Source organism: Equus caballus, chromosome 1 (genome assembly GCF_041296265.1).
Source record: "Equus caballus isolate H_3958 breed thoroughbred chromosome 1, TB-T2T, whole genome shotgun sequence".
Taxonomy (NCBI): domain Eukaryota; kingdom Metazoa; phylum Chordata; class Mammalia; order Perissodactyla; family Equidae; genus Equus; species Equus caballus.
In genome coordinates, this window is record NC_091684.1 from 62,528,552 (window position 1) to 62,549,775 (window position 21,224).

Below are 21,224 nucleotides of genomic sequence, written 5' to 3' on the forward strand. Positions count from 1 at the left end.
TACCTACCACAGTAAGACTCAGACAAGCAGAGAGAGCTTTCTAGGTGGAATACAAATGTAGGCAAAAGCTCAAAAGTGAAACTCCACCAGGGTTTTTTGAGACTGAATATGTCTGTTTGTGATTGCTCCAATAATAATAATAATAATAATAGCAGCTCCCTTTTACCTGGGTGCTTTACATAAATTCATTCTCTGATCCTTATATCAGCTCTTTGAGGGTGGTATTGTTCTACTTTTACAAAGAAAGAAATTCAAGCAAAGAGAAGAAAAGCCACCTGCCAGAGGTCTATCTCAATCAAGTTGTAAAGCTGGGATTATGGCTTGAGCTCTGGAGGACTCCAAGTTTGTGCACTTTGCACTGTTTAACCCATCTGTCTGTGGGTTGGGGTGGGGAAGCAGAAGGCAGTAAGGTTGGTTTGAGCCCAGACTGTGGAAGACATTGATGTTAACGTGTTAACAGGTGTCATGGAAGATTTTAGAGGGTGCATGTGAATGTGGGAAAGGAAGGGGACAGAAGTAGAAATGGATGTGGACGGAAGGGAGCACATGGATTGGATGTGCAATGTGTTATTTTAGGGAGGTTAATATGGCCAGCCAGGAGTAGCCTGGAGTATAAGTTGGAGGCAGGGATGATATATTACAGTTAAAAGACTATTGCATGATCAGGCCTCTGAATCTCGCTGCCAATTTGCAGGAAATATTTGGGACAGAACATGTTAAACTGCACATAAGTACACAATCGTCAAAGTGGAGGCAGAGTAAGGATTACAGAAAAAAATCATATATAGTTCCATCACCCAATTATTACTATGATTAATGTGAAATAATGAGCAGAGAAAACAATTTTGGTAGCTGTGGTAGACTAGACAAAAATTTTATTAGTTTTGATAAGAGGGTGCATAAGGAATGGCAGTTCCCAGGCAGCTGTTTAGTAATTTAGAGTCAGTCATGCTCTGATCTGGGTTACCAGCTGTGTAACTAGGGCCAGGTTCATAGATGTGCAATCAGCATAGTTGCACAGGGCCCTGAGTAGAAGAGCCCTTCTACTCTCTCTTCTGAGCAGAAGAGCTCCACATTTGGGGTCTAATGCTCTGCGGTCATAGTTCTGATTCTTAATTTTTTTTTAGGATTTTATTTTTCCTTTTACTCCCAAAGCCCCCCGGGACATAGTCATATATTTTTAGTTGCGGGTCCTTCCAGCTGTGGCATGTGGGATGCTGCCCCAGCATGGCCCGATGAGCAGTGTCATGTCTGCGCCCAGGATCCAAACTGGTGAAACCTTGGGCCGCCGCAGTGGAGTGCATGAACTTAACCACTTGGCCATGGGGCCGGCTCCTGATTCTTAATAATTTTATCTTTGAGCTTGTATTTTAGAAGGGAAGTCCAATGGGACTATGGAGCATGCACTGTGGGCTTGAAGCCTCAGCTTTTCCATGGTCCTGCCTCTCACCACCTCCCTTGGGTGGGTTTTCAGCTACCTGCTTTCCCAACCTCTGGCTCCCTGACACCATCCAGCTTCCCCCTCCCTGCCCTTGTCCAGTGACCACAGCTGCCTTCTGCCTGGCTTCGGGCAGGGTTCCATGTGTGTTCCACATAGTGTCTAGGGGTGAGGCATGGCTGTAGCCATTCCCAACCTGAGCTATGAATGCCACAGAATGTTTGGCGGGTGTCTGGGTGGAGGTGAGCCTCTTGCCCTCTCTCGATTCAGTTACTGAGTGAGTCTCAGTTACAATACCTTTGGAGGTCACCCATCTGCTGTGGGTTGGGGAGATGCCTGGCCTGGCTTCATTGTCTCTAGCTGGGAACAGTACCTCAGCTGGCAGGAGGGGGCTCCAGGCAGCCAGTGAGTTGCATGGGCCCCCAAATCCCCATGGGGGTCTTTACTCACCCCAAAGGTATCCCCCTGCCTAGGCAGTGTGACAATAAATAGCAAATTAAAAATACCATTACAGATTGAGAGACTGCCAAAGAAGGGAACAAGCTTTACATTTGTTTTAAAGATTTTATTAAAAAATTTTTTTTTTATTTTTCCTTCTTCTCCCAAAGCCCCCTGGTACATAGTTGTATACTTTAGTTGTGGGTCCTTCTAGTTGTGGCATGTGGGATGCCACCTCAGCATGGCTTGATGAGCAGTGCTAGGTCCACGTCCAGGATCTGAACTGGCGAGACCCTGGGCTGCTGAAGTGGGGTGCATGAATTTAACCACTCTGCTGGGGTTAGCCCCCAAGCTTTATATTTTAATATGTTTAACAGCACTTTTTCCTGTTTTTTGAAGAAGGGGATCCATATTTTCATTTTGCACTGGGCCCCACAAATTGAGTAGCTGGTCCTACGTGAAATTTTAGACAAACTACAGAGCTTCAGTTTCCTCATATGTAAAACAAGGGAGAATAAAATAGTATATACTGCATATACCTCAATTTAAATAAGGGCTTATATAGTGCCTAGAACTTAAAAAATACTAAATAAAGTTTAGCTTAAAATAGAGAGATATAGAATTCCATTGCCTATAAGGACAGGGAAGTAGTAACAAAAAAGTGAAGGTATTATGAGAAGGAAAAGTGCAGGATCTGGCAACATGCAGAAACAGGATATATACTACTAGACAAATATAATCTCAAAAATTGTATAGGACAGGGGGCCAGCCCCGAGGCCAAGTGGTTAAGTTTGTGCGCTCTCCTTTGGCAGCCCAGGGTTTCGCTGGTTTGGATCCTGGGTGTGGACATGGCACCACTCAGCAGGCCAAGCTGAGGCGGTGTCCCACATGCCACAGCTAGAGGCACTCACACTAGAATATCCAACTATGTGTTGGGGGGATGGAGCTTGGGAAGAAGAAGAAAAATAAAAAAAAGAAGATTGGCAACAGATGTTGGTTCAGGTGCCAATCTTAAAAAAAAAAATTGTATAGGACAATACACACAGTTTAGCCTCTTGCAAAATTTGAGACTTTTGGAAATATTTTCATTTGACTTGAGGATCTTCTGCTTAAAAGTATTAGTGAAAGTATTTTGTCTCAGAATGGGGAAGCTTGGGCAAAACAGAATTTGAGGTGAGGGGGACATTCAGAAGATGACTTATACAAAGCATGCTGTGAGAGGATTAGATAATTTGATCATATCTGTCAAAACGTAAAAGGTACATACTTTTTCATTTTCACTCCATTTCTAGGTATCTCTCCCAGATAAATATACATGTGCACAACACAGAGCCAAGTACAATGATGTTCATGCAGAATTGTTTTTTAACAGTGGAAAACGTAATCCGACCTAAATGCCCATTACTAGGAAATTGGTTATAAAAATTGATTTCATGCACTGGAATACCATGCAGCCATTAAAAAGAACGAGGTAGACCTATATTTACCAACGGTTAAAGATAACCAGGGAATTTTAATTACGGGGGAAAAATATCAAGTTTCAGGAAAAGTAAGTTCCACTTTCTTAGAAAATATATCCGTACGAGAAAATGGACAGAAGGTCTAGAAGGCTACACACCAACTGTTGACAGTGCATATCGCTGAGGAAGGGCGTGGGTGGAGTGTGTATGTGAATGAATGGGACGTTCATGTTTCTCTGTGCACTTCTGTCGTTTGAATGTTTTACTAAAAACGTTTCCATGTATTACCGAGAGGAAATAGAGTATTTTGAGGGCTTCAAAGGGAAGGGAAAGGTTGAGGAGGCGGCGGCGAGACCTATGGCTCGCCGGTCTCGTCAGACTCCCCCGCCGCCCGAGGTGAGGAGACCCCACCCGGCTGAGGTGATTCTGCAGAAGGCGGAGCTCTGCAGAGCCCAAGCGGGAGGCGGCGCCAGGGGGCGGGGCCACCGACTCCAACCGCACGCTCCGCTCCCACCATCTCCTTATAAGGAGCGCCCCGCGTTAGGGCTCCGGAATCCGGTCGCGATCCCGGCGGCACAGAGCCAATCCCAGGCCCCTCCCCTGGGAATGGGGGTGGGGCGGGGTCTTGCAGCGCGGTGGCGGGGGCGGGGCATCTCGAAGGGGACCAATAATAGTGGCAGCCTGGGTCCGAGCGGCTCTGCCATTGGGTGCAGTGACGCGAGGGGGAGGGGCGCCCGTGAGGCTGGTTACGCCGAGGGAAGCCCGGAGTCCGTAGTCGGCGCTCGGAGTCTGTCTCTTTGCGGGTTCTCGGCCTCATCGTTCCCGGTTCTCTGTAGCCCGCGGTTCGCCGCCCCGCTCGCCGCCGCGATGCCGGTGTTTCACACGCGCACGATCGAGAGCATCCTGGAGCCAGTGGCGCAGCAGATCTCGCACCTGGTGATCATGCACGAGGAAGGCGAGGTGGACGGCAAAGCCATCCCTGACCTCACCGCGCCCGTGGCCGCCGTGCAGGCGGCCGTCAGCAACCTCGTCCGGGTGAGCGAGCTGGGCCTGTGGTGGGGAGTGGGGACGGGAGACATCCCCGGGGTCCCGGGGACGCCTCGCGCTTCCCGTTGGCCGGTTCGCTGCCTGTGGCTTTGCGCGTGGGCTCAGGAGCCACGTCGCCATAGGTTCGAATCCCGATTCCTCCTCTCTGTGACCTTGAGCAAGCCCCTGAGCCTCTTTGGGCCTCAGTTTTCTCATGTACAAGATGGGGGCAGTCATAATGATGCCCGCCTTGTGGGTTTTTTTCGGTAAAGTGCCTAGCGCAGTTTATGACCCGTAGTCGCTAGGTGAGAGTTGTTAGGACGTTGACGGCCCCTTTCCCCCAGCAAGGCTGTCGCCCCTCACCTTGACAGCCTTGCTCTCAGCTCCTTTTTAGGTCTCCCCAGTCTGGCCTAAGGGCTGGCGGGCTCCCCTACTGATGATTCGCTGCCTTTCCTTCCAGGGATTCTTGTTTGAGCCACGTTGTTCTTTCTAATACTCTGCCCCTCATACTGAGACCTGCCTCGCCCACCGTCCCTCCCCAGCATTCCCCACGTCTGGCCCTTTGTCCACTTGTTTTACTGGCCACTCGTCTGTCTCCTCCTTTCTTCCTGGGCTTTTCTACTTCTGCTCACACCTCTGGCACCCTCCAACACCGGGTAGTTTCTTTATGCAGTAATTCATGACTACAAGTTCCTTTTCCCCTTTCGCTTAACCCTGCTGCCTTTCATTTCATTCCTTCGGGTGGAGATTTCCACCTGGCTTTACCTGCTGTCAAACGGCTTCCTCCCACTGGGGCCTTTTCCAGACTTGGGGGCCCTCCTTCTCGGCCCCTCCTCCTGGCAGGAAGCAAGATGGAGCTGCTGGGAGAGGCCTGTGGAATCTGGGATCTGGGGCCTCTGCCGGGGAGAAGGACGGGGCGTCTCCTCTCTAGTCCACAACTTTCCCGGCTCTGCAGACCCCTGCGGCCCACAGCTGTGACTAATAACGGAGGTATTCCTGGAGGAGGCGGAGCCCGCTTCTGAAATGGGAAAAGAGGTGCTGTGACCAAGCTCCTAACACTCCCCTGGCTAATATCACACTTTTCTGTCCCACTCTGGGTGGGTGACTCAGATTCCTGCTGCCTGTGAGGAACAACTTTGGAAAAAGTTGATATTGCTCCCCCGCTGAGCTGAGCTGTGTAAATAGTGTGTGTCAGGGTAGTTGGGAGGCAACTGTGGGTCTGGGTGGGGCTTGGGTTACTTATCTGATTAGAGCACTTTAATGCACTAGAGGCACTTGAGCAGCTGAAAGTCTTCCTCAGTCTTCAGGGGCCCCTCCACTGTCTCAGGCGGTTCAGGAGACTGGCAACTAGGAAGATGGGGAGACAATACTGACCAAACTTCTGATCTTCCTTCTGTAAAGATTTAGTAAAAATTTATTCAGTAAGAACACTGTATTCATTCAACATGTCTAATTCTACATTGTTCTTGTTCTTTTCATAACTAATTTTAATCTAAGACTCCAGAGTACATTCTTATGTAGTGCTGTCTAACATGGCTGCATTCCAGGCCTTCATTTTTCAACAAATAGGGAAGCAATGTAAAGAGACAAGGTAATAGTGTCCCTCCACGGAGTACTTCAGGAAGTGAAATCTGAAAACCACATGTTGCACTTGGAACCAACCTAGAGTAGTCTAGGGGTTGATATCTGGTTAGGCTATTTAGAGAAAAGTTATTTATGAGCTTCAATGCATGAATTAATAAGAATTGAATGTCTGCTGTATAGAGAGCTTTGTAATAAATCAGTAGTTCTCAGGTTGGGGTGTGCATCAGAATCACCAGTGCGACTTGTTAGAAATAAAGATGTCCACCTCCCACCCCAGACTTACTGAGGAGCTCTCTAGGGAGTAGGGTCAAAGTCTTTGTATTATTAAGAAGCTCCATAGGTGGTCGTGATATACACCCTTAGTTAGGAAACGCTGTAATAGATACTGTGAGACAAATACAAAAGAAATAAGGCCAGTCACAAGCTGAAAAAAAAATTACACGTAGTAGTTACATACTTCCCAATGGATACAGAAGAAGGGACTTGAGATTGGTGGTAGATAGGAATCAGTAGAGAGAAAGTGGGGAGGATTGTGCTGATAAATAGTCATTCATGAACAAATGTACTTGTGAGTAAGTCACTTCCAGGTTACAGCAAATAGATTGTCTTGATTAGCTCAGGAGGCAAGTTGGAGAGAAACTGGAGATGAAGTAGATGCATGACATATGGGCAGTTTAACAGAAGGCTTATCCAATAAGATGAGCAAAAAGAGTGGGAGGGAGAGGATGAGACTGTGTGCGAGGGAGACTACATAGATTGTGTTCTGGGGTGACCGGAAGACTTACCCATTGCTTGGAATTCTCAGTGTCAATTGTGGCCCTTATATATATGTATGATGCTGGGTATTGTGATGGGTTGTGTACATGTGTCAAGGTTCCAACTAGTTTGTGTCTGGAGAACAAGCCTCATTTGATATTTCTTTATGGGCTCTCCACTTCCTGCCCTCAACATTGGCACACAGGATGACTCGATAAGTATTGTTGAAGGAAAGAAGGAACTATGGCAAGGGAGGTAAATTAGGAAACTTTTTAAATTGGTTGGTCATGAAGAAAATGAGGGCCTGGACTTTGGGTGTAGCAGGGAAAATGGAGAAGGAATTAATTAGAAATATAGTAGAAGAGTTAGTAGAACTTGATAATAGAACTCTCACATTTGCGAGGAAAAAACATGGTGTTACTATAAAATAATGAAACTGATTTTCAAACAAATATTCTGGAATTTATATAATTCACGTTTCTTTCAGTTACCTTGGGAGATTGTATCTTTATTACAGTGCTTCTCTTTGGGAATTTCTTTCAGATTTGCATCCATGTATCAAATTAGTCTTGTTTTATTTTGGTCAGGAAAATTTTATCTGAAGTGGATATTCTTTAGCCCTACTTTATGTACCATTCTTAAGTCTAAATGACATTTGGGATATTTCCAAAATTAAAATTTCCCGGGTGAAGGTGAAATTCTCAATTGTTAAGCAGTAGTCATCCACATATCAATAGGTATTTATTGAGACCCCCTTTTAATGTCAAAGCAATAAGTGTGATACTGTGCAGAATAAGTATAATACTGGATTGAAAGTCCTAAGTGGCCTTCAGGAAGTGAAGTACCAGGAAACTTCAAAGGAAGGTGACATTACTTTTGGTGGGAGCATAGGGAAGGCTTCATGGAGGATTTGAGCTGGCCTTAAAGACAAGTGGGATTTGAACATTTAAAGATGTGGTAAGAAAGATGTTACAAGTGGAAAGAACTACCCAAACAAAGGCACAGAATTATCGAGAATCTGTGGACCAAGTTTTGACTTGGGGCATTATTAAGCTAACTACTTTTTGGGGAGTAAGACTCATTTAGAGTTGTAATTTCATGTATATTTGTTAAACAGAAGTAATCTGGAGCCAGCCCTGATGGCCCCAGTGGTTAGTTTGGTGTACTCCGCTTCAGTGGCCTGGGTTCCCTTCCCTGGCGTGGAACCACACCACTCATCTGTCAGTAGCTATGCTGTGGCAACTGCTCATGTAAGAACTAGAAGGACTTACAACTAAAATATACAACTATGTGCTGGGGCTTTGGGGAGGGGAATAAAAGAGAGAGAGAGGAAGATTGGCAACAGATGTTAGCTCAGAGCAAATCTTTCCCAGCAAAAAAAAAAAAAGGAAAATAATTATAAAAACTGTTGCTGATATTTAAAAAAAAGTAATCTGGTCACTTTACATATATATCTTGTCACAACTAAGTCGTCACTTCTACTCCACACTTAGGGAGGAGGTAGGATGGGAATATTTATTTACCTTTTTTTCAGCTCAGGATCCTGAACAAGACCATTTTTTAAAAATAGCTTTGTTGAGATATAATTCACATATCATACAATTCACTTATTTAAAATGTATGGTATTTTTTAGTATATTGACAGAGTTGTGTAGCAGCACTACAATCTAATCTTGGGACATTTTTGTTCCATCAAAAAGAAACATACCCATTAGCTGTCACTCCTTCTCTCCCACCTTCCACAACCCCAGCCCTAGACAATCACCAATCTAATTTCTGTCCTTGCGGATTTGCCTATTCTGGACACTTCATATGAATGGAATTATAAAATGTGTGGCCTTTTGTGTCTGACTTCTTTCACTTACCATAATGTTTTCAAGGTCCATCCATGGTATATTACGTATCAGAACTTCATTCCTTGTTTTTTTTTAAAGATTTTATTTTTTTTTTCCTTTTTCTCCTCAAAACCCCCCAGTACATAGTTGTGTATTTTTCGTTGTGGGTCCTTCTAGTTGTGGTATGTGGGACGCTGCCTCAGTGTGGTTTGATGAGCAGTGCCCTGTCCACGGCCAGGATTCGAACCAACGAAACACTGGGCCGCCTGCAGGGGAGCGCGTGACCTTAACCACTTGGCAACAGGGCCAGCCCCAGAACTTCATTCCTTTTTGTTGCTGAATAATATTCCATTGTATAGAATAAGGCCATTTTAAACACAGAGAATGATCCTAATGTAATAATAAAACAAGGAGGGGAGCCTAGGTGCAAAAGGAAAAATGAGGAGGGGTACAAGAAGTTCCAAGGATGGGATTCAGTAAGCAGTGTGTAAAAGTTAGATTCTGTCTTAGACTGCCCATTTTGTAGCATGGTATATAAATTTTTCTTTTTTTCCGTTGAAGTGGCTCATAGAAAATCTGTCAGTCTTTGTGACCCTACAGTCGTTTTGGTTTTGTTAATGGGGCTGCAGACACTTTGTCTTCTCCATTGCATCTGAGGGCATATATTGTAACTACTTTTTGGGCTCATGAATTATTTATTTTGGAAGTTTTTGTGGCCTTGACTCTTATGAGCCTCATCCATATATCATACCCTGTTGGGGCCAGCTCTAGGACAAATAGAAGCATTGGGTTTACTTTAAACTTAATAGATGGGAAAGACTGTTCTGCTCTTAAAAAGAGATCAGCAATTACATTTGTCATTTGTAAATTATTAGTCTTAACGTCTGAAATTATTTTTGCTTTAATTTCTTTTGGTTGATGTTGGACTTATTTCATTTAAAATAAATAACAATATTTGGGTGATAGGCCTGTGGATGATTTTTTTTTCTTCTTAATACTTTGCCATATTTTCCAATTTTTAAAATGAACATATAATTCCTATATTAAGGAAAAAGTTAATAAGGTAAATAATAAGACCATTTGTATAATCCTTTATAGTTTATAAAATACTTGCATATGTATAATCTCATAGTATTCCTTTAAGGTAGGTATTGCTGTGGTCCCAGTTTTACAGATGAGGATACTGTAGATCAGAGAAATTAAGTAACCTGCCCACAATGCACAGCTAGTTAGTGGTGGAGCTTGGACTCATGCTGTTTCTCTTACTCTAGATCTTCTGCTTTTTTCACTCCACCATTCGATGTCCAGTTAGAGCAAAGGTGTTAAATAGCAGTGGAAGTTTTCCACCTAGAATCAGAAGCAAGAAGAATGCTTTTAGTCACAGAGTTTCCATTTGTTCTATGCCTGGCAAGATTATGTGTTTAAAGCCTCACTTTGACATGGCCTGCTTGAAGAGCCTATGTGAAAAGAATGATATGAAGAAAGGGTTCTGTTTCGTGGTGACATTCAATTTCACAGCATTTCTCTTTTTAAAAAAATAAGAGTGGAAACAGATCAGCACAAAAGTACTTATGCCTGCAAGACAGATAAAGGCTTTTTATAGTATATGTTGCTGCTTAGCTTGAAGCCTATTAGAGCTAAATAGTATTTAAAGTAGGTTTGTAGTATTTCTGTATTTAAAGTAGGTTTGTGGATTCTGTGGGGAATCACGAAACGGAATTTGAAAAACTTTGTCTCCAGATCAAAAGAGATGTAAGAATGAGACAGATGTGAACTTTGTTCCAATAATGCTTAACATTTACTCATGTGATTGAGAGAACAGAAGATTTTTGGAGGTTGTATATTTTTAAAACTGTTTGTAATTTTAATGGAGCCCCGATTTAAATATTTGTTTATATATAGCTACATAGTGGAAAGTTTGGCTTTTCTAAAGCTGTTTTATAAATAGCACTGGTATAACTCTAAGTGAACAAAATGAAAGTTAAAGTCCTATGGTATCTTAAGTTGGCTTCTTCTGTTACAGTCTGATACTAAGAGCAGAATTAAGGCAACTACTTTTATGGGGATGGGACTTTTATTTGGATTTTAATATTTCTTGTATATTTATTTAAAAAAGTAGTTTGGTTATTTTATATTCTCATTTAATTACATGTCATTTATATATGTATAAAATGGTTATGTTTTATATGTATCACAACTGAGAGGGTCATTATTTTAAAAGTTTTCTGACAACTTCCTGGTCTTTTGTGCACACTTAGGAAGCAAGTAGGTGGGAATATCCTCATTATCCACAGCTTAGAGTCCAGCATAGCATGTATATGCTTTTTAGTGACAGTCATCATACTTGGTCAGTGTTTGTCTTCTCCGCTGGATTGTAATTTCCTCACTGGCAGGGACCATGTCTGTTGTCTACCCCCCCCCCCTTTATTTCCAGAGTCAGGCTGGTTATAGGTGTGTAATATAATTTTTTAAAAAATTAAATGAACATGTACATAGTAGTCATTTTTTGCCTGCAAAATATTGTAATAGGAATTTTTGTGCAATGAATATTTTCCATTCCCAGCTTTCAAACATCTGGTATAGCCAAATCTGAACAGTCTCGTCGAATTTATAATGAACTTTGTCTGAAACAAGTAGAGTATATACTAAGAGAGATTAGGAATGAATGACTAACTGCCTGTTGTTTGAGATAACAACAGTGTTCAAGCTATTTTGGGTTGTGGTTCTCTGTTTCAGAGTCATTTCAACTATGCAGCCACTTACTAAATTCATATTCTGAGAAAATGTTGCCTCCTGTCTGAAAGTGGCATTGAGATTTTGCATTCTTTTTAAATTAGGAATGTCTTTTTAAAATTTAACAATTTAGACCAGGTGTTGATGTGTTATTTAGAGCCCTGTTGGCTACAGTGTAGTATTATACTATGAGTTGTGAATTCCTCATTAAAAGATCTTTATTTCCTTAACCATATGGCAGGAGACAAAGATATCATAAAGTTGATCTGCTTTTTTTTTGCTTTCTGGCCGAACTAGGCCCAACCTTTTTATTGAAACTAATGTCATCATGATCATGACAACGGAGTATGTTTTTTACATAATAATCAAAAGAAGTAGCAGTTGTTCATGAGTAAATGTCAGAGATTAGCTGTTATCACAGCAGATTTCTCTCTAGAATAATGTTCTGCTCAGGATTCTTACTGAGGAAAGGTCATTTTATTAGTTCATGTTGCTTTCAGGCAAGTCTGCCCTTAAACCTTCCCACACAGATGGGACTAGAGGAAGAAAACACGAATTTCAGCCTTGGCTTTATTAAGCCCTCAGTGCTGTGTTGTATAAATATTTCAGAGAGAGCTTTAAGGAGTAAAGTTCAAATCTGTAATAAGACTGAAACACCCAGAGAAGAAAGTTGATGATATGTTGGAGGAAAAGCCTCCCGCTGGAGGCTTTCTTGTGTCTTTCTATTCCTTTTACACTGGACCTGTAGAATTCTTACAATCTGTGTTTGGGTATATTAGGCCACATAATTAAGTTCAGATAACGAAAGTTTTGAATGATCTAAGTGGTTGCTTCTCTGTTTTTTCAGCCATTTTAGTACTTACTCAGTTTCCATTGGGAATGGTTGTGGAGAGGAAGGCTGTCTTACCTTTCTTAACAATTTACAAAAAAGTTTATTAGAGAAGGAAATTGAGATTATTATATAAGTGGAAAATTATTGTTCATATAAAGTGTTTTATCCTTCATACACCACTAGAAATAATATAGTATCTTACTGAACAGTATACTGTTAGTAATCATTTTTTGTCATGCTAAGCCTTCAGATAGTCTTTCAAATAGAACAAAATTTTTCTTGTTACAGGAGTATTACATTTTCGCTGTTGACATTTAGAAAATCTATCTTTAGTCATAATCTTCCCTCAGTGTTTCTCAGCCTTTTTCAGTCTTTTTGAATTTGATTTGTCTTTTCCTCTCTCTTTGTCTTTTCTCTCTGTTCCAAACCAACTTGTGTTTCTCCGGATATAAGTGAAAACCGTATATAGATGCACCAGCTCTTATCCTTTTTCACCATTAAGAAGACAACCCCAAACCCTTTAATTCATTTTCCTGCTCAAGAATTTTCAGAGAAAAGTGAGGAAACCCGGTCTGTTACAACATCCTAAGACTTTCTCTGTAATGTGCTGTTGAGGGAACCATGCTCTACTTAGATAACTGCTGTTTGAGTGAGTGTGGAATGAAATAACTTCAAAATAATGGGCTAGATCCTGAGAGAACTTCTAATCTTGACATGCTTATTAAAGATATGGGGTCTTTAAGTTGATTAAATCTATTTAAGTATGTGCATGATGTGCAGACAAAGGGATAGAGTATGATAGAGTAATGGGTAAAAGGGTACCTGTATAATTAGACATACGAAATTGGAGATTCATTGCCTTCTTTCCAATTCCTTGGTAAAAGTTGTAGATTTTGTGTCCTTGTTTGCTGGGTCATCAGTCTTTGCCTGATTGATTTGATTGTGTTTTTTCTTTCCCCTCTCTCTTTACTCCCCTAGGTGTCTCCCTTTAAGAGGGTTGGTTTCCTGAGGGCAAGGACTGGGTTATGTTCTTGCTACTCCCAGTGCTGTGCTTATTGCAGTCCCTTACTCATGATATTCTTTCAGTAAGTGTGTTGTTCTTTGATACTCGCTATACCAGTTAGTCATTCTAGGCTCTTTCATGACATTGAGGATAGCGCACTCTCTCTTGCCTCTGTTAGAAGACATGGTGATTCTCTTTTCATGGTCTCAAATGTTGCTTATATACAAATGTCTGTGTAATCACAGAGAGAAACAAAGATTCATAAGTGATACTGTGTTGTCTTGGTTTTTTGGACTTTTAGGTTTCAAAGAATTCTGTCACTTCTATCAGAAGTCAGCTCATTGGATTGGTATGAACATGAGATGTGAGGGTGATTAGGGGATGAGAGGTAGTGAATCTTAGAACTAAAAATGTTTTACAGATATTATTAAGTTGCAGAAAATAGTCTTTGGCCCTTAGAGAATTTCCCACTGATAAGATTTCCAGTTGAATGACTTTTAAGGGGAAAGTGGCTAAATTTCATTGTAGCTGGCCACAATCCAAGTCAAAGTCATTCCTTCTTTCAAAATAAGCTTAACTTATTCCCACAACTAAGCTTTCTGCAAAGAAAGAGAAAAGGCACATTTGTTCTTAGAGCTGAGGGATGTCTATTATCTAACTTCCCTATATTCCTGCCTTCTCTCTGACCGCACCCCATCCCTGGAGAACTGGCTCATCTTTTATCTGAAAGATGGACAACATGTTTTTATTCACGTGATTAAATTAAATGAGGATATATGAATGGGCTAGTGAATCTTATACCTATATTCTAGACTAGTAACACTTAAATTCCTTATCCTACAGCTCCTCTTCCCAAAGAACAAAATTAGTTATCAGATTCTAGCTGTGCACATTGCTAGATGTTCTGAATGATAGTAGGATATATGATATGGTCTCTGGCCTCGAGTTGTTAAAATACAGATGAAATTCATAATTTTATAAAAGATTTATCTTATCCATATCCTCTCCACCAATGAAATTGTTGCAGAATTTAAATTATTCATTTTAAAGTGTTGTGCATTAGTACTGTAAATACAATTTTTATTCCTTGGAGCCATGGAGAAAATGTGAGGTAGCCAGCAGCAGAATGAGCCAGTGGTGGGCCTCATAGTTAGGAAAAGACCTTTGAACGCTGGCCTCAGCTGCCCTCTTCGTGTGGCACTTCAGGCACGCGGGGGTTTCATTTCCTCCAAAGCCCAGTGCTTCTTGTGGGCCTTTACATGTGCTGTTCCCTCCACCTGAACTATTCTTCTGCACTTCTTTACTTGAGTAATTTCTGCTAATCCTCGACCTCCACGAAAAATGTCACTTTTTTAGGGATACCCTCCTGACTCTACCTCCAAAACTAAGTTAGGTTCTGCTATCATATGCTTTCTATATTTTTTCTTCTTATGCTTATCACAGTTGTAAGTAATTATATGTGTGATTATTACTTGTTTAACTATTTTCCCCACTAGAGCCCCAGGGGCGAATGTTGGCTCTGCTATGTTTGCCCCTGAATTTTCAGCACCCATCATAGTGCTTGGCACGTAGTAGAGTCTTGGGGAATCTTTGTAGAGTGAACAAATGGAAAGACCATTTGCTGCTTCCCTAGCAAAAACTGTTTTAAGCTGCTTTGGAAAAATATATGTCATGCTGTGAGTGAATCTTGGTGAAATTTAACTGCCAATTAGGAAAGTAGCTATAAATAATTGCTTTGCACGGGGCATTGCATGTAGTAGGACTATACAGTTCATGTTTCCTGAATGAATAAATTCCAAGCAGAGTCCTAGGGTACAGATGGGGATAATCCTTCCCGATACAGAATTATGCAGAATATGTAAGTGTAAATAAAAATGTAACATGGGTTTGGAATTCTCTATTAGTTTTGATCCTTTGCAAATGAACAGAATAGCCATCTTTGGCAAAATGCTTCTATTATGAATTAGCAAATATACAAGTCAGACTTTAGATATAGATACAAGGTAAATCAGCATACAAACGTGACAAGACTCTTGGCAGGCAGTCAAGTGTAATAGTTAAGAGTAACGTCTCCAGACCTAAACTCCTGAGGTTCAGATCCGACCACTGATTGATACCTGTGAGGTATGTAACACAGGGGAATTATTTAAACTCTATTTCTTATGGTTCTCTCTGTGAAACATAGCTAATCATACTACCAGGCTCATAGTGTATTATTGTGAGAATTAATGAGTTTGTAAAAATATTTAGAACTATGCCTGACACATAGTTAAGAACTCAATGAGTGTTAGGTATATTAATATATTTTCCCATGACTTTAAAGTCATATTTTAAGTGTTAGTTTAATGATTTTTTTTTGAATATCTAAGCATAGCTTCTAACTTTTACTCAACAAGGCAAAGTGCCAGTGAAAGCTTTCAGTAGAATTCCATATGTTGTGGAATACATAGTTTTATCAACTGTGGGGAAAATATCACTCACAGTTTAGATGTCTGAACCTTTGATTGCCAGTTTCCCAAGATTAAAATCAAACATCTAAATTTTTGATTGATATCTCCTTTGTTTAGTGGAGGGGAAATATATCCCCCTCCCTCAATTTAAAAGCAAGAATTGGGGCGTAGGATTCAAGATTTTATCCCAAGCATTTGTTGTCTTTTTTTTTTCTTTTTTTTTTGCTGAGGAAGACTAGCTCTGAGCTAACATCTGTGCCAGTCTTCCTCCACTTTATTTGTGGGTCGCTGCCACAGCATGGCCCATGAGTGGTGTAGGTCCACAGGAGCTGAACTCGTGAACCTGGGCTGCTAAACTTAACCACTATGCCATGGGGCTGGCCCCTGTCCTAGTTTCTAAAAAAGGAAAAACTGAAGGGGTAGTTAGGCCACTCACCAAAATAATAAGATGGAATCTGCCTTCCAGGTATACTTGAGAAGTATGATGCGTTTGTGAAATCGAATTCATCTTATTCTAGAAAAGCCAAATTAATTTAACAAATATTTAATGACTACATACTATGCCAGATACTGGATGAGCTTAATGTCTCTTGCCTGAAAGAAAGGCTAGAATCTCTTTCACATGTCCTATCAACACAGGAGTAGTGGAGTTGAACATGAGGGTTGGGGGACCATAACTACTAGTTTGGAAGGTATACCTATTATTTGTAGTCTTCCAGTGGTTTTCTGGAAATTTTTTAACATGCATATTTAACTTCAAAATCTTAAATTATTAGCATCTTTACTATCTTCCCAGATAATATAAAGATTGTAAAATATTTCTAATTCCATTGTCTCCTTATATATAGTTCTCTAGGATTTCATCTGTCTTGGTTTTTTTCACCCCATGAGTTAGATACTATTGTTGTCTTACACAGTTTTTTTCCCATTTACCCACGTTTACCATTTTCTTTGAGATATAAGAGAAATGATGAACAAACCTTCCTTCTAGGTACATTTCCCTTCTTCCTAAAGTCCATTCTTCACTAGTATCTTTAGGTGGGGTACACACTTTTGGGCAGTACACTCTCTAAATTTTTATTTGTTGAAAGTATCTTACTCTGTCCTCTTTTTGAATGATAATTTCATTGGATATACAAATCTAGGCTGACAGTAATTTTTTTCCAGCACTTTGAAAGTATTATCCCAGTGTTTCTGCATTCAAGTCAGCCATCAGTCTAACTGTTGTTTTGCTGTAGATTATGTCTTTTCTCCCTGGGGTTTTTAAGATCTTATAATCTTTCTTGGTATTTCCGGGGCTTCCTGATTTTGAGGGTTGGTTTTTTTTTTTTTTTACCAGTCCTTGAAAAGTCTTTCTCATTATCTCTTTGAATTTTTGCCTCTTCCTTCATTTAATTCTCTCCCTTTGGGACTCTAATTAGAAAAATGTTGGACTCTCTCACTCTGTCCTCTGTGTTTCTTTACAATTTCCATTTGGTAATTTCTTTAGCTCTTCCAGTCTGGTAATTTTCATGTGGCTGTGTCTAATATGCCATTTAATCCAGCCACTGAGTTTTTAATTTAAATGACAGTATTTTTTACCTCTAGGAATCTGTTTGTCTTTTTTTCAAAATCTGCTTGTCAGTTTTGGGAGTCTCTTGTTCTTTCATCATACCTTTTTTGAAACATTGTTTTCATTCTCATTTTTTTGGTTTGGTAAAAAACCATCTTGAGGTGTAGAAACTACAAGAGCTTAATACTAAGATGAAAATAGAAAGGCACTTTTGAAATCTGGTGAAATGCCAGGATAATATTACTGTCTTAAGTCTCTGGTTATTTTTCTTTAATTTTTTTTATTGCGGTAAAATTTACCTAATATAAAATTTACTGTTTTAACTGTTTTTAGGTGTACAGTCTGTGCCATTCAGTATATTCACATTGTTGTGTCACCATCACTACCATTTACCTCCAGAACCTTTTCAGTTTCCACAACTGAAATTCTCTACCTGTTGAACTCCCCATTTCTCCCTCCTCTGGGTCCCTGGCAACTACTATTCTTTCTCTCTCTATGAATTTGACTTCTCTAGATACGTCATCTAAGCAGAATGTACACTATTTGTTCTTTTGTGATTGGCTTAGCATGTCTTGAAGGTTCATCCATGTTGTAGCATGTGTCAGAATTTCCTTCCTTTTTTTTTTTTTTTTAAAGATTTTATTTTTTTCCCTTTTTTCTCCCCAAAGCCCCCTGGTACATAGTTGTATAGTCTTCGTTGTGGGTCCTTCTAGTTGTGGCATGTGGGATGCCGCCTCAGCGTGGTCTGTTGAGTAGTGCCATGTCCGCGCCCAGGATTCGAACCAACGAAACACTGGGCCGCCTGCAGCGGAGTGCACGAACTTAACCACTTGGCCACAGGGCCAGCCCCAGAATTTCCTTCCTTTTTAAGGCTGAATAATATTCCATTGTATGCATATACCACATTTTGTTTATCTATTCATCTATCTGTGGACACTTGGATTGCTTCTACCTTTTGACTGTTGTGAATAATGCTGCTGTTTCATCCCTCTTTTAATGCCTTCTGAGGTCTGGACTTTGCCTCTGAGGGGTATAAGCTTCTAATGGACTCATGTAGGACTGTGAACTCAGCCGCTGATGCCAGGGAGCAAACATGTAATCAAAGCAGGCCAAAGGCCCTTTTGCAGAATATGGCAGGAAGACAGGAGAGAAAGTTCGTTCTATCTTAGGTGGTATTTGAAGCATGAGGAAGTTTGCCAGCCAGAGAAGAATGGGAAAGCCTTCTGTGCAGGGTGAATGCAAAGATACAAAGGCATGAATGTGCAGTTAGGGGGTGGGGAAGCTTTAGTAATGAGATTACTAAGGTAGATTGTGCTAGCTTGTGAAGGGATTTATATGCCATATTAATCAATAAACTAAATAGCTTCAATTTTTGAATAAGTAAAAAATTCACCTGGTTCAAAATTTAAAAGGTTTAGCAAAGTATATGGTGAATAGTCTGCCTCCCATCCTTGAACTCCAGCCACTGGTTTTCCTTCTCGTAGGAAACCAATGACTTGGGTATGCTTATAGAGATAGTTTGTGATTTAGGTAATATGTATTCTTCCTTTATGCACATGGTGATTATTACTGTCCTGTTCCTTGATTTTTTTCCCTTAACATATTTTGGAGAACATTTCTTACCAGTACATATAGAGCTTTCTTCCCTTCCTTCCTTCCTCCCTCCGATCCTCCCTCCCTCCTCCCCCTCCCTCCCTCCCTTGCTTCCCTTTCTTCCTTTTTTTTTTTGGTGAGGAAGACAGGCCCTGAGCTAACATCTATTGCCATTCTTCCTCTTTTTTCTTTTTGCTTGAGGAAGATTGTCATTGAGCTAACGTCCATGCCAATCTTCCTCTATTTTTTGTATGTGGGATGCTGCCACAGCATGGCTTGATGAGCAGTGTGTAGGTCTGTGCCCAAGATCCGAACCTGCGAACCCCTGGCCACCAAAGCAGAGCACGTGAACGTAACCACTATGCCACTGGGCTGGGCCTGAGCTTTCTTTTCTTTTGACGGTTGCATAATGGTCCATTGATGCTTGTAACCTAATTTATTTAACTAGACTTTTATGGAAGGACCTTAGGTTATTTGTGGTCTTTTTCTATTTCAGACAATGTGGCTATGAATGACAGATATTTTATGCATTTGCAAGTGCAATTTATAGGATAATTCCTAGAAGGGGAACATTCTAAGCACAGGTTGTTAAGTAGTGGAGGGATTTTAACCTGAGGTATAATGTGGCCATTTTGGGTTTTGTAAGATAACTCGGGTAGTGGTGAGGAAGATGTGTAGATTGGAGAGTGAGGTACAGGAATTGGAGAGCCATCCATCCAAGAGATAGTGACGCTGCCTTCAAGCAGTGAGAGGAATGCAGATAGAGAAAGGGGGCAAATTCTAGAGACAGTCTCTTTATTACTTAATTTACATTTGGATTCATAGTATTCTCAATTTCAAAAATGTACCAGTAAAACAAATAAGTTTTAAAAATTTCTAATTATTTTGTTTATCCTCAGGGCAACACTATGTGATCATTCCCATTTTATAGGTGAGGAAAACTAAGGCTCAGTAGAGCCCACAGGTAGTAAGTGGCAGACCAGATTTTAAGTATTTTAATTATGCAAATGAGATTGCTTTGAAATGCAGGACAGAAAACGTAGAATCCTTATCAAATCTAAAAGATGTCAACAATGATTTTACTGAAGTTGTATGTTAAAGTCATAGCATACCTTTTTGCGCTCATGTGGAAGAAAGAAAAATTGAATACAATAGCTAGCAGCATGGATCCACCTGTAGAAATTGTGAAAGAAAACAGAAAAGATCAAGTTGAATTGGGAGCTGGAAGGCGGGTCTATAAGGGAAGGGCTATGTACTTGCCCTTGAACTCGGGTATGCCCATGGTTTTTAATCACTCCAATGTGTATTTCAAGCTGGCATGGACAGATAGCCATGCTGTTGAGGTGTTATGCAAAAACAGGAGGGGGATGTATTTAGAAGATCCCGTTTTGTGTTATCTATATGTGGAAGAGCATGTACTAAAATGTAGTGGGATTGGGTGGTGGGATTTCAGGTTAAGTTTTTTTGTTTTTCTTACCACAGTTCATGTTTTTCCCCTGATAATGAACATGCACTGTTTTTGAAGTGAAAAAGATAAGTTCAATATTTTTCCACATCTTTTTGTTGTTATAGTTTGCACTATTCTCACTGCCTGGAATTACCCTTTGTTTCTTGTTAAAATGGGCCCAGTGTTGATGTCACTATCTCCATGAAGTTCTTTCAGAATCCCTTCTGAAATTCAGAAGCCATTGCTGGTCTTACCCCACCATAGTGCCCTCCCAGGGGGTCTATACTAGTCCAGTGAGACTGCTTGGCATTTCATGAGCAAACTCCAAATCCTTCTCACTTCTGCTTTTGTACACATACTACATCTCCTTCCATTGAAGATACCTTTCCCTCCAGAAATTAAATCCATGCGTTAAGGCTCAGCTCAAATACTGAAGACTGCCCTTATCTCAGCAACTGGTTGACCTCCCTGTCCAGCAGCCCCCAGTAGTGCTAAGTTATACCTCCCTGTTGGTACTCACTGGAGTCATTTATGTAGTCCTGATGCTATTCCAGGCCTAATTGTGCATCTTTGGGTCACCTGAAGAAGTGTCACCTGCACATTGCCTTACACACAGAATTCTCAGGACATAATTTAAGGAATGAATTAATCTAAAAATGTCAAGATATAAGAGATGCTTTCAACATCTCTAGTTTACTTCTGTTGAAAAAGAAAGAAAATACATCTCTACAGAGTAATATATGTATATATCTATTTAAAGATTTTATTTTTTTTATTTTTCCTTCTTCTCCCCAAAGCCCCCCAGTACATAGTTGTATATTTTAGTTGTGGGTCCTTCTAGCTGTGGCATGTGGGACACCCCCTCAGCATGGCTTGATGAGCGGTGCTAGGTCCATGCCCAGGATCCGAACCGGCAAAACCCCAGGCTGGCAAAGCAGAGCATGCAGACATAACCACTCGGCCCCATGGCCGGCACCAGAGTAATATTTTTGATGGGATCAGCTGTATAGAAGAATTCATAGGACGTTTACCAACACCATATCCACCTAACAATTGATGAAGTATGTGTGCCCTGGG

General features: G+C 40.8%; 1 protein-coding gene across 2 annotated transcripts in view; it reads left to right on the forward strand.

The window, feature by feature from the left end:
* Window positions 1-3,796: 3,796 nt before the first annotated feature.
* Window positions 3,797-21,224, forward strand: part of VCL (vinculin) — a 96,889-nt gene continuing 79,461 nt past the window's right edge. Inside the window, exon 1 of one of the 2 annotated variants that reach the window (XM_014733027.3) lies at window positions 3,797-4,371. In XM_014733027.3, the coding sequence (XP_014588513.3) occupies window positions 3,943-4,371 (429 nt within the window). In that variant the 5' untranslated portion in view covers window positions 3,797-3,942. The remainder of the gene's footprint in view (window positions 4,372-21,224) is intronic. The other variant, XM_014733025.3, reaches the window with a different exon arrangement.